Source organism: Tigriopus californicus, chromosome 1 (genome assembly GCF_007210705.1).
Source record: "Tigriopus californicus strain San Diego chromosome 1, Tcal_SD_v2.1, whole genome shotgun sequence".
Classification (NCBI taxonomy): Eukaryota; Metazoa; Arthropoda; class Copepoda; order Harpacticoida; family Harpacticidae; genus Tigriopus; species Tigriopus californicus.
In genome coordinates, this window is record NC_081440.1 from 7,512,314 (window position 1) to 7,524,915 (window position 12,602).

Genomic DNA, 12,602 nt, shown 5'->3' on the forward strand with positions numbered 1-12,602 from the left:
CAAACAGCCCTGATTTCTCGATCTGTTGCACCCATTATGTTTCATTTGTTTCACATCATATCTAATTTATTGAAATTTCGTGAAAGTAACGGTCTCTCTTTTCTAATATCCGAGGGAACAATGGTTTCCTAAAAATCAAGGTTGTTCAAGGATCGAAAAAACTAGCCAGCAAACCTTTCAGAGTAAGAATTATGTTCAAATTCAATTGCCTTCAGATATGCAAGATACAGAGATTAATATCTTGAATTTCTCAACAAAAAGTCAGGGTAGGAATCTGGAAATCCTTCATGGACTTTCGTGGACTTGCGCTCTCCATAAGACGAACTCGCATCAGCTGCCATTGCACTAAAGTGTTGTTCTGTTGAACTGTAAGTTCCAGGCAATACCTTATTTATCTTATTTAACTTTGTATTCATACCATATCTGATCCACAAACGAATGAGAGTCGGCAGATCTGGCCAGCCCTTGAATGTAGAGTTAATCTGGATTGGTAGTTGAAATTTTGTCCAAGCCTGACAGATGCTACAAATATTCGAGTGGGACAAATGAGGCATTGGGTCGATTTGCCCGCTGGGTCGAGTTGTCCGTTGAGTGGAGTTGTCCTGGAACAATTTGCCTTCAGTGTGGTCTGCTGTACCGTTCTTGGATGAAGTTCTCCGTTAGCCAACGGTTTGAGGATGGACACTAAAAGGCTCACCCACTTCCATGATCGTCAACAAGCCCTTAATTTTGGTTTTGACGTCAAGGCTGAGCTCAATTACATTTTCAAATATTGTTTTGGTGGCAAACGGTGGGAGGGTTCTTCCCGCCTTTAAGTTAGAATTAGATCATTTGCAATATGACACTAAGTACTGTACATGTTCATGAAAGCTTGATATTCAATGTCATACAAATCGTTGAGCGATTGCCCCAAAACGGCCGAAATAATCGAAAACCTAATTTAACCTTAAAAAGATATCTTCTCGACCATTAAACCTCATTAAACCTCTTTACCAAAAAAAATAATGTCTTAGATGGCTGTCTCGTAGAACCTGTTAACTTTATCGCCATGTTCTAGAATGTCAAAGGCTTGGCAAACCCGCGATTAGCTACATCGATTCACTCGTGACTCTCTCATCCCTCACTTGCTTTCTCGGTATGTGCTTGATCAATTAAATAACTGCTAAAATGAGTTTGAAACCCGATTAGATACAGGAATACTTTCATGATATTCAGGAAATTCTGCAAGTTTAAACCTTATGATGTCCACAAATACCTCTGCAATAGTCAGCCTTAAATTAATGTTCTGAGTAGATTGTTTTAGATTGTAATCTATCGGGAGCCGCCCTTACGAAATTCGTCACCAATTACACCTATTAGCAACAAGTTGGTGTATGAAACTACGTACGTACCATTGATTCACTTTTTATAGATCTATGCACTAAAGCACAATTGAAGGAGGTTGGAGACCTTTAGAATAATCATCCTGTATGCCAAAAGTCACAAGCCTTTTTTTTACCTCATTTTCAATTTGAAAGTCAAAGGAAAGTTTTGATTTACTACAAATACACTGAAAATTGAGAGATTCAGTCGGTTTTCGTTGAAGGTTAGTCTTTTTGTGGCATCATAATCCAGTTATGATTGTTTCACTCTTGAGCAGTCCTCGAAAACTCCCTGATTCAGATTTTGGACCGAAGTTGAGTATTTGATTTTTTTGACAGGTTCTTCGATCGTGCTAAGTGTCAACTTCAGTTCAAGTATACGAAATTCTCGCGTACTTCCAAGATCCATTTTTCATATTATTCGTGATATCCCTAAAGCATCACGTAAATGATCAGTTGATCACTGTGCTCTCTGGGATTACATTACCCATATAGTATCTTAACCTTTGCTATAACGATGATATGATAAATCACTATCCCTCTGCCTAATTTTATTTTGACCCGCTGACATACATTGGCGATAACCTATTCCCGTAGACAAAGCACTCTCTGCGGGAGTCTTCTTTATTGTGCTTGGACATTGTATTCGCTCTCCCGTTGGAGAAACTAGAATACTGCCCTTCGTCGGACAAAGAAGAACATCAGCCGTGCTAAAACCACGACATATCGACATACGGAGCTCACCTCGTTCCTTCTCTCTTAAAGTGAGAAGATAGACACCTCCATCACCACTACTACCACCAAGACCAATGCCAGCAAGCAAGACGACGAGCCACTGAAAGAGGCCTCAGAATAACCGAGACTTCTTGACGCTGATTCATCGTTCATTATTGCACGGACGGTTGAAGACCACCCACTACCCTTAATGTGTGGTGCCAGAGATGAGATGACAGCAACAACCACATCAACAGCCACACTTTTGTTGCATCGCCGTGTCCTCCACCAACATCAACCAATTCCCAAAGTAGAGCGAGTCGCCTTCGTTCTTTTCTCCATCCATCGACGACCAAGTCAAAGAAATCGCCTGGGAGTTGAGAACGCGAATTACCTGGGGCAAATTGCCGATCTTCTTCTTGGTGAACTAGACTGCTACTGCTAGTACTACTACTACTACTACTACTACTACTACTACTACTACATGCAGTACACTCACTACATACAACATGTGTGTATGCCTTTTTGTCGTCAACGTTGCTTGAAGACGCACGTACGGTAGGAGTTCGTATTCTGTCATTTTCACGGCGAGAAGAAAAAAAGATAATGGCCCGATTTACCGCGAAGAATCGTCATTTTTGTGCCAAATTACCATTGGGAAGACCAGCAGACAAAAACCACGAGAACTTGGAGCGGTGAGAGTGCTCTTCCTTCTGGATCACAAGACCAGTCAGAACACAACTGTTTGAATACACCTCAAAACAACCATTCAGTAGCAAACAGTCGGTGGTGGTACTTGTACATCTTCCCAGATTGACCCCACAACACTTTCCAAACTGCCATGGGTTATCAATACTCACTCTTGGCCTTGCTCTTCCTCAGCACCGTGATTGTTGGTGAAGCGTTTCCTCAAGCCCAACCTTTGGTGGAGCTGAGCGAATTGGACTCGCAAGAAGGTTCTGGTCTGGGCCCCTCTACTGGTAAGGCCCTTATTGATTCCGCCTCATCGTCTGTTCCAAGCGCCACCACCGCTACAACGGCCTCTGTTCGTACTAGCACATTTTGGAGATATGTTCCCCTCAATAGCCTCACTATTGGAGACATGATTTCCCAGAAAGATAATGAAACGTCAACCGAGTCATCGGAATCGGATGACAGGCCGGTCAAGTTGAAACCACTTGGCCAACCCCAGCAATGGTGGTCGTATTTTTCGGGTAAAGGCGATAAACCCCCACGGGTGAATGTCGCCATTCCCAGGACAACGACTCCTATTTACGAGCCGACCAAAAGTGACGAACCCGAGACAAATATGAATGGGAGTGAAAATGATTCACTTGTTCAAGGTAACGGAGAGCAAACCCGCATTTCTTTGAATGTGGTGGATCAGTCCAGTCCAGATCTGGAAAAGGAGGAAGAGGAACATCCACTGGAAGCAACGATCAAAGAAGCATCGGATGATAGGCCTCCTCAAGCCACAACAATCAAAACGTTCACAACCAAGAGAAGACCACGGCCAACGATCAACCGATTCGTGGGATCAACCAATTTCTATCGTCCGAAGCCGTCTAGATTGACGGCCTTTCTCTCTCAAGCAAAAAGGCCAGTGGCACCGGTTCGAAACGGCTATCAGAGTTTAGTAATTGTGAATCAGAGGACTCAAGCCCAAAGCTCAAAGGTGACCAAGACTCCCGAAAGAGGTAACGAACAGCAGCAGAGTGGCGAAAACCAGACGAAACCTGTTCAAGAAAATAGACAGCAAGATGATAATGATGACAACAACGCTAACAACAACATCAACAATAACAACAACAACAACGATTTGGAAAGTGAAACTCTAACGCCATCAACCGTGAACACCGAAAGCGATATCGAAGAAGAAAGTACTTCCCTCCCTGATTGGTACCTCACGGTTTACCCCAATTTAGGAACCAATCGAAAACCATCGGGTACCATGAAGCGTCCAGTTAAATACAGTTCGAGCCCGAGTTTGAAAGAGCGTATTGCTGAAAACTATGACGAAAAAATCCCTTTTCCAACCTTTCTACAAGCTATTGGAGGATCAAGTGTGATTAACACGGCAGAGAGGCCTCACCAGGATGTCGAGGAGCCCATTGCAACTTGTTCAGAGGAAGATGATGATGAAGCGTGTGACGAGAAAGAGCCTGACACAGATACGACCACTTTGGCAGGGTCCGACCGACCGTCAGATATTATCACAGACGAATCTCCCTCAGTGGATGAACAAATCGAGACATCCACTCTTTCCAACAATGAGGAGACTTCAGAGACAGGTCTTTCTTTAGCACCAATCGAATCCCCAAGCCCATCCTTGCCGACTTTTGCTCCCCTCAGGCCTTTGTCTTCGACTTCCGTTACACCCATGGCATCAACCCCAAGCCCAGTTGTTGTTTCTTCTTCACCTCCCCCGTCTTCTCCTGTTCCCTCATCCCCACCGTCAACATTGATCCAAAGCGATTTTACGGCAGAGTCTCCAGTTGTATCCTTTCAGCCGACTTTTGAAAACCAATTGGACGATTTGATCTCAGTAAATATCAGATTGCTCTCCACCTACCAAAGTCAAGTGAATCTTCAGAAACAGATTTTGGACAAGCTGCGAAAGCTGAGGCAATCTGTTGCGTCCTCTTAGCTGTTCCCAGAAATTCGCAAAAGTTGGTACTCAGGTAGCTTTGGATGTCGTTCACTGCCATTGGGAATTTTGGATATGATCTTAGAACCTATTATAACTAAGCCTCACACAATGGCTATGGCGTGAGCAAAAAAACCGTATTGTATAAGTTTAAACGTGTTAAATAATTGAGATGGAATAAAGGAAATGTTAAGTTTTGTAACATGACACTGAAGTTCAAATTGATCAAGGTGTACTTCCTGTATTTGGCTTTTGGCAGCTTATTAGTCCAAAAATGAGGTTACTGAACGTAGGTAGAAAAGGGTAGGCATTAGGTTGGAAAAGTTTGTTCTGTTTTTCCCCTTTGTCCTCAAATTGTTTGGTCCAAAACTTTCTAGGGTCTGAATTCCCGAGATAAGAGCTATATGTTTTGTGTGTACTTGCTGTTTCGCGACTCTTTTTGTCAAAGCTTTCAGGGCCCTCCAGAGGGATGGGCATTACTTTCAACCTTCGTTTCGTGAAGTGCAATAGATCCTGATTATTACAGTTGTTCATTCTTTTCATTCCTCCCTTCATTCATTCCTCCCTTCCTCCCTTCATTCATTTAGTCATTCACCGACCAATTTCATTAAAAAATGTTGCAGCCAGAACTGAGATATCTGACGACAGACAGCACCCGCTATTCCATCCTTACAAAAACCTTTTTCTCGGCAAACCCGTGCGAATGCAGGAGCACCCAAGGCGACCTATCTATGCCGAATAGACAATGGGTACCGTACATCCGCCTTGACCCGTGCGAATGCAGGAGCACCCAAGGCGACCTATCTATGCCGAATAGACAATGGTTGATCTGGCCTTCAAAAGCGTTTCATTCTGGTTGAGCCGTGGGAGCACCCAATCTGGCTTGTCAACCCAACCTCTAAAAGACTTGGTAACTCAGGCGAAGAGCTTACCACGGAAGACTCGGGGACATGCCTGTTTTGGGGAAGAGGCATTTCCGTGTCCGACGGGTGCTCGTTTCTCTCGTCTTTCTCTCTTCGTCCCTCCCTTTTTCCACCATCCCGTTTCTCTGTCCTTTGAGGAAGGCTGAGAACAAGTCGGAAACTTGAGGATGTAGCTGGGTTGGTTCGGATGCGGGGAGAGTGGAGCACTAAGAGAAGAGGAAGAAAGGCCGGACGATATTTTGGACCCATGCATCTCAGTGAAGAGTGTCAGTTGTTCAATACAAGGGATTGGTATCATTTCTTCTCCCTAGATTGCTTGGAGCATGAGGCTGCATGCCATCTCAGGAACTCTGAATGGGCCTCCACTAGGTAGCTGTTTGTTTTGAGCCTTTAGGCGAACTTTGCTTTTGTAAAATTCTTTGTTTGTGGTGAGCTTGAAGGACTTAAACGTGGAGCATGAATTTGTGAGTTGCCAAAAACTAGCCCTCAATACGTGGAAGTGCGCTTTGGTAACAATCAACATGAATGTCTTGGATCTGATTTTGAAGATGTGCATAGTGCTGCAAAGCACAGTGGCCTTCAAGAGACGTGGAGGGGGTATTGATGTATCAACTCATTCCAAAACGGATCGAAATTTGCATGTTCATTTGCATTTTCCCACGCAAAGTCCTGACAAGGTTCCTTCGATTTCTTCTCACAACGATGTTCACGAGTCTCATTTTCACTCCAATTCCTCCAACACTCTTGGAGTGGAAAATGATCTTTACAAACCCTGGTTAAGAGTTGGCATTGTGTTGCCTCGGCATTTCTTTCGTCAGCGACTTTACCAATCGGTCATCAGTCGCAGCCAATCCGCCATGGCTCAAATTAGTTATCGAAATGAGAAGAATTCACTTTTGGCCAAGATCAAGCAAGAGTTCCAATTTGAATGGAGTTCCCGATTGGATAACGAGACAGATTCCATTAATTTCGGTGATCTGGAGGTGGCACCTCCACCATCAGGTAAGGAAACCTTGAAGCAATTGCCATTGGGAGTCTCATCAAAGTCCACTGATCCTTTCCTTTACTGGACTCCCGCTATTTTAGATATAACCAACTTGTTGTGCCATCACTTTTCTAATGGATCAGCTGCCATCATTTATTTCACAAACACGGAGAAGTTTGGTCGGTCTACGGCTGCATCGCAATATTTCTTACAAATGGCGGGATTCTTGGGGATCCCTGTTCTGGCTTGGAATGCAGATAATACGGGGATCGAAAAAGTAGGTTGATTGAAACGATTGATAGCACCTTTCGAAATCATCTTGATCTCAGTATTATTGTTTTGATGTTTAAGGGAAGTGTGGCCTCGGGATCGGAATCCACAACCAATCATCTCCAACTAGCTCCAGGGATCAATCATCAAGTTGCAGCTTTGCTGTCCATTCTCGATCGATATGGTTGGGAGCAATTTGGCATAGTCACGTCAGAAATCGCAGGACATGACGATTTTGTTCAGGCCGTGCGAGATCAAATTTCGGAAGGCAAATATAAAAAGAGGTCTGCATGAAGACGAAATGCGAGGGATTCGCCTACATTGTTGGTAGACGTTTGAAGACATGATGATCCATTCATTTTCTTCCAGCAAATACGTCGTTCAAGACATGTTCAAAGTAACCGAATCCAATGGCTGGAGTTTCAAAGAGATTGCTCAGAGCGAAGCCAGGATCTTCCTCCTTTATTGCACACAAGCGGAAGCTTCCATTCTAATGGAACAGGCCGACAAATATGGATTAGTTTCCTCCAAATACCTATGGCTGGTCACGCAATCCGTTGTGGGCAATCCGAGTGATCGAAGTTTCAACCGTCGAGTCTTGCCAGTGGGTATGCTAGGTAAAGAGGCGAATCCCGACATAGAGTCCAATCAATGGTCTTAATTAATTCTTTGAAATGGTTTCAACAATGTAATCCATTGCTTCTGACGGCCTTTAGGGGTTCACTTTGAAGTTGACTTGGAAGAAGTTCTCGAGTCATTCCTGACAAAGGCCATGGAGGTATTTTTCACGGGTGTGTTGGACATGCACGAAAAGGGGCGCAAGGATCTGGATTTTTCTCTCGATTGTCAAGGGGGCGGGAACTCGGGAGAGCATCGGTGGGCCACTGGAACTCAATTTTACAAGTGAGTGCTTGATTGGAATTCCGGTGTTCTCAGCATGAAATACAGTATATTTCATGGAATCTATCACACATTTTTAAACAACTCTACGTATGTAGATTCCTTCAAAATGTGTCAAGGCCGGAGTATGATCGCTCCAAGATGGATTCCCCAAATATGTTCGAAGTGGATGGGTCCATTGCTTACGCCGAATTAAGAGTAGTCAATTTCAAACCAAGCTCCAAATTCGATAGCTTTGCCGGTTTTTGGGATGAGGTCGGCACATGGGATAGTAATAAGGGCCTCGACATCAAGGATATTGTTTGGCCTGGCGGGAGTCATTTGCCACCCGAGGGAGTCCCGGAGAAATTTCATGTCCGCATCACCTTCCTCGAGGAGCCACCTTTCATCATTGTGAGTGATCCGGATCCCATCTCGGCCAAGTGTTCTATGAATCGCGGAGTGCCCTGCGAAGTACCAGTCACACCGTAAGTGGATACTAGTTCAAGCCAGTCATTTCCTTCGTGTGCTTCATTTGGCCAGTTGGTTGGTTGAATGGTTGGTTGGCACCTCGGATTCAAATTCCATGTCTGTCTATCTTCTTTTTCTAGAGAAATGAAGGAGTATGGAAATATGAGCTCGGTTGGTAAATGTTGCTCGGGTTTATGCATTGATCTTCTCCGCAAATTCGAGGATGACTTGGGCTTTACCTATGACTTAACTCGAGTGGCGGATACGAGATGGGGTACCTTAGAAGTAATTCAATGACTTTTGATATTGTAGAACTTTTTCAAGTCATCTTTGGTATTGGGTCGCTGAGTTTCATTCAAATTTTAGAACGGGAAATGGAACGGTCTCATGCGAGAACTCGTGGAAAAGAAAACGGATTTGGTCTTGTCGGCCTTGAAAGTAAGCGCTGAACGCGAGGCCGCGGTGGATTTTACCATTCCATTCTTGGAGGCTGGTATCGCCATTTTGGTGGCAAAACGAACGGGCATCATTTCACCCACAGCGTTTCTTGGTAAGCAACTTTGCCCCTTGAATGAACAAATAACAGATCACGCCTTTGCACAAAGCTCAACTCCTAACTACATTTTCCTTCCATCAAAGAATGTTCCTTCACTCACGTTGAATCCCCAGCAATCGCCTTCAGCTTCCCTCTTTCTGCAATTTGGCCACTTTAGGGAAAAGCAAATGTGAAAGGACCTTTATTTACTGCTCACTCTTCCTTGATTGCAAATTGAATGGAATTCACCTGCGACCGTCTTGACTTCAGGAGAAGGAGGAAGTTTTCTTCTGAATTGTTGAAAAACTACGTAAAATTCAAAGGCTCATTGAGAACTGCTTCTTTTTCTTTTTTAACTTTAACACCTTACCCCTTTGAATAGGGATCAAAGCACTTTTGCATCTTGAGAACGCTTCTCGTTTGACATTGTCTTCTCCATTCCCTGAGGACAGAGACCCAACTTCCAATTTCAAAATTAATGGACCCTTCCTGTTCAAAGCTTGTGATTGGATCCTGTAGTATGATGGGGTTTTTTTCTTTCAGAACCCTTTGACTCTTCATCTTGGATGTTGGTGGGCATCGTCGCCATTCAAGCCGCAGCTCTTTCAATTTTTTTCTTCGAGTGGCTGTCGCCATCAGGCTACGACATGAAGGCAAGAATCATAATCAAATAATTCACATAAGAGTTCATATAAACAGCACTTTTTTATTGCTCTCATGCTTCCGGTCTTCCTTGCAGGTTGTGCCTTCCAAATCTGAGCATCGTTTTTCATTATTTCGAACCTACTGGTTGGTTTGGTCAGTGCTGTTCCAGGCATCGGTGCACAAAGATTGTCCCCGAGGCTTGACTGCCAGGTACATAAATCACCGAAAAACATCATTTTCAGAAAAGGTCGCGTTTGATCAGCTTTGCCTGGCTCTATTCTTTTGATAGATTCATGTCGAGTGTGTGGGCCTTGTTTGCCGTGGTCTTTTTGGCCTTATACACAGCTAATTTGGCCGCTTTCATGATCCCACGAAAGGAGTTCCACGACTTTAAAGGCATTGATGATGTTCGAGTAAGTGATTCGGTCTCAACCATGTCATTTCATAATCATATTTAAGAAAGTGCTTGAATCTACAGATCAGCAATCCCTTGAGTCAAAAGCCCATGCTGAAGTATAGTACTATTCCTTATTCGTACAGTGAAGTGACACTTCAAAATCATCATCCGACAGTGTTTAATTACATGAAGCACTTCAATGTTGTCTACAACACCACCAAAAAAGCTATCAAAGCCGTCAAAGACGGGTGACTAAAATTGTCGGCTATTTCCTTCAAATACGGAGTCTGATTGAATTCATTTTTTACTCAGATCCTTGGATGCATTTATATACGATGGTATGGTTTTGAATTACATTGCCTCTCAAGACGAAGAATGTCGTCTGCTTCAAGTGGGTTCTTGGGCGGCCATGACGGGTTATGCGATTGCTTTCCCTTCGCATTCCAAATACAAAAACATGTTTAATGAAAAGATTCTCGAGCTTCGCGAAAACGGTAAGCTCAAGAAATGATATGTTATCACTTATCACCTACAATAAACCTACAAAACCTAAAGAAAAAAATATATGTATGCTTTGTTCCAGGTGATTTGGAAAGGCTGAGCCGATTTTGGATGAGTGGTATGTGCAAACCCAATGAGCAAGAAAAACGGGCATCGGAGCCATTGTAAGGAATTTGACTCATATTTCAGCGTTTCATTCATTTTGTATTTATGCGAATGTGCATTTCAGGACCGTTTCCCAGTTCCTTTCGGCATTTTTCCTATTGGGTATTGGGACCATCATATCTGTGCTTCTGTTACTATTGGAACACATCTACATGAAGTATTTTCAAGATTCACTCCTTGACAAGCCCAAGACAGCTCAACTTTGTTCTTTGATCAGTTTGGTGAGAAATTGTCATTGATAAACGATCTTATAACCATCTTAACCCATCTACTGTATCTCACTACACATCACCAAAATTCCCTCATTCCCTCATCCCATTTCACATTTCAGAGTGTAGGCCATCGATTTGTACGATCCAAAAGCCTGAGTCAAGGATTACCCTCACGAATCTCAACCGCTATCAATGGCGATTCGATCAATGGAGCTTCTCCATTTGGCCATCATTGGCAACACAGTTGTGGCAGTCGGACCTGCTCTTCCACTCTCCATCAGTTGGAGGAGGAGCTCGAGGACGCTCTCATTCAAATCAATCATCTCGAGGATCAAATCAAGCAGGTTGAGGCCATTGATTGTCTGAAGAACGGAGGTCAGAAAAAGAATCTCGAGAATGATAGGTCGACCGAGAGTCTGGCCAATGCCACCGACACCGCTGAAGATTTGATACTATCGCAAATGTCAGGCGAAGAAGACGACGAAGATGAATCTGTGGGGTTTCTCGATGAAGATGGCATCCAGGAGAGCTTATGTACTTCTGACACACCCCGTTCGATCGGCATGGGCTCGGGCGTGAGTGATTCAAATCTGTTAAAGCCTTTAAGGTGAGCTGGAATTTGTACTTTAGTCGGACGACCGGTGATCCGATGAGGAATCCAATTTTATGCCCCTTTCCGCTTCAGGGGTCAAGTAGTGACCAAGGAGACAGTCCTATAAAGCATTCATCTCGGAGCATCACGAATCGCAGGCCAGCTGTCGTTAGCTCGCTCAGCATTGCGAGCCGAACTTTAATGAGCCTGACCATTCGATGCAGATGGCGCCTCTCAAAGTGGGCGTGGTCAGCCTCGTTTCCGTCTGAGGGCGATTAAACAAGAATAGGATGATGGGACACATGCCCCAAGAACCCAGTCGAACCCATGCTCAAGACGATTGAACTAACTTAATGTCTCTTCATGTCAACTTTTTAACTGTGGTAGATGTTGTTCTCATGTTTAAAAGTGACCGTCAATAAAACTTATATTTTCATTCTTGAGGTTGTGAAAAATGGACCACCATTCATTGCCGTGTTGGCAAGTGGCATCAAATTTCCGAGAATTTGGTCGTTCCTTTTCAAGTTGATAATATCTGAGTTCTTTCACATGAATTGATTACTTTGGTTGTGACCCCTAAAACCGAGGATGTGCCAACCAAAGGATAAATTCAATGAGCTAGCTTTGCAATGCTTAGGATATTTTAGAAGTAAGAATCATTTTCCGACGTTCATGAAGGGTTCCAATTGAACCGCACACTTGGTCAGCAACAAAACAACAATAATTGAACTCTAAGGTTGCAAAAAACATGAACATGGTTGACTAGAGTTACTATTAAATTGAACTTGTTGAACAACATAAGGATGAAAAAAGCGGGAATTTAAAGGACAATGAGCACAAAAAGACAACTTCATTAACGTATTGTAAGAAACATTAATTTCTTCACCTTTTAGTGCAATACTGTTCGGAGTACAGAGCTGGATAAATCCCCGAGATACAATGGGATGCAAAAGAAAGAGATGCCATGCCAGCATCAAGCGTTCAACTTTTCTCGTTGTCCTCGTTACGTAACAAGTTCAAAAGCTACTCCATAGTGGAAAACACATGGGTGTGTTCATGATTGAAAATTTTCTAGTTCTTACAGATCAGTTGTGCGACAAGGTTCAAGGTCAAATTTGGCCGATGAGTTTGCGCTTACGATGTGAACTCGAACGCTAACTCGGGCATTGTAGGCCCATTCGATTGACCTCTTATTTTTTGGTTATTTGACGATGGAGGTATTGGACTGAATCGTTTTCTTTCTTTAGTAAGTTGGAATGTTACATAAGGTACAAATACTCCTCGTATGATAGGAAAAGCATGCAA

The 12,602-nt window shown here is 43.4% G+C and overlaps 2 protein-coding genes across 2 annotated transcripts; both read left to right on the forward strand.

Moving 5' to 3' along the window:
• The first annotated feature begins 2,916 nt into the window (after nt 1-2,916).
• LOC131890368 (histone-lysine N-methyltransferase, H3 lysine-79 specific-like) lies at nt 2,917-4,722 on the forward strand. Its single transcript, XM_059239708.1, has one exon. It carries the CDS (start codon nt 2,917-2,919, stop codon nt 4,720-4,722), a length of 1,806 nt encoding a protein of 601 aa, XP_059095691.1.
• Nucleotides 4,723-5,766: 1,044 nt separating this feature from the next.
• LOC131882066 (glutamate receptor ionotropic, NMDA 2B-like) lies at nt 5,767-11,740 on the forward strand. Its single transcript, XM_059229101.1, has 17 exons — nt 5,767-6,647; nt 6,732-6,907; nt 6,982-7,184; nt 7,270-7,517; nt 7,617-7,803; nt 7,899-8,267; nt 8,391-8,535; nt 8,617-8,800; nt 9,329-9,438; nt 9,525-9,640; nt 9,720-9,843; nt 9,909-10,075; nt 10,140-10,321; nt 10,411-10,492; nt 10,558-10,714; nt 10,825-11,312; nt 11,391-11,740. The coding sequence occupies exons 1-17, from the start codon at nt 6,167-6,169 to the stop codon at nt 11,422-11,424; spliced, it is 3,453 nt and encodes a 1,150-aa protein (XP_059085084.1). The 5' UTR covers nt 5,767-6,166; the 3' UTR covers nt 11,425-11,740.
• The last annotated feature ends 862 nt before the right edge of the window (nt 11,741-12,602 follow it).

Bases quoted from the DNA above. Each gene is read 5' to 3' on its own strand.
- LOC131890368 (XM_059239708.1), top strand. From the start codon at position 2,917: ATGGGTTATCAATACTCACTCTTGGCCTTGCTCTTCCTCAGCACCGTG.
- LOC131882066 (XM_059229101.1), top strand. From the start codon at position 6,167: ATGAATGTCTTGGATCTGATTTTGAAGATGTGCATAGTGCTGCAAAGC. The intron at 7,518-7,616 runs GTAAAGAGGCGA...GACGGCCTTTAG, and splicing joins CTTGCCAGTGGGTATGCTAG to GGGTTCACTTTGAAGTTGAC. The intron at 8,268-8,390 runs GTAAGTGGATAC...TTCTTTTTCTAG, and splicing joins TGCGAAGTACCAGTCACACC to AGAAATGAAGGAGTATGGAA.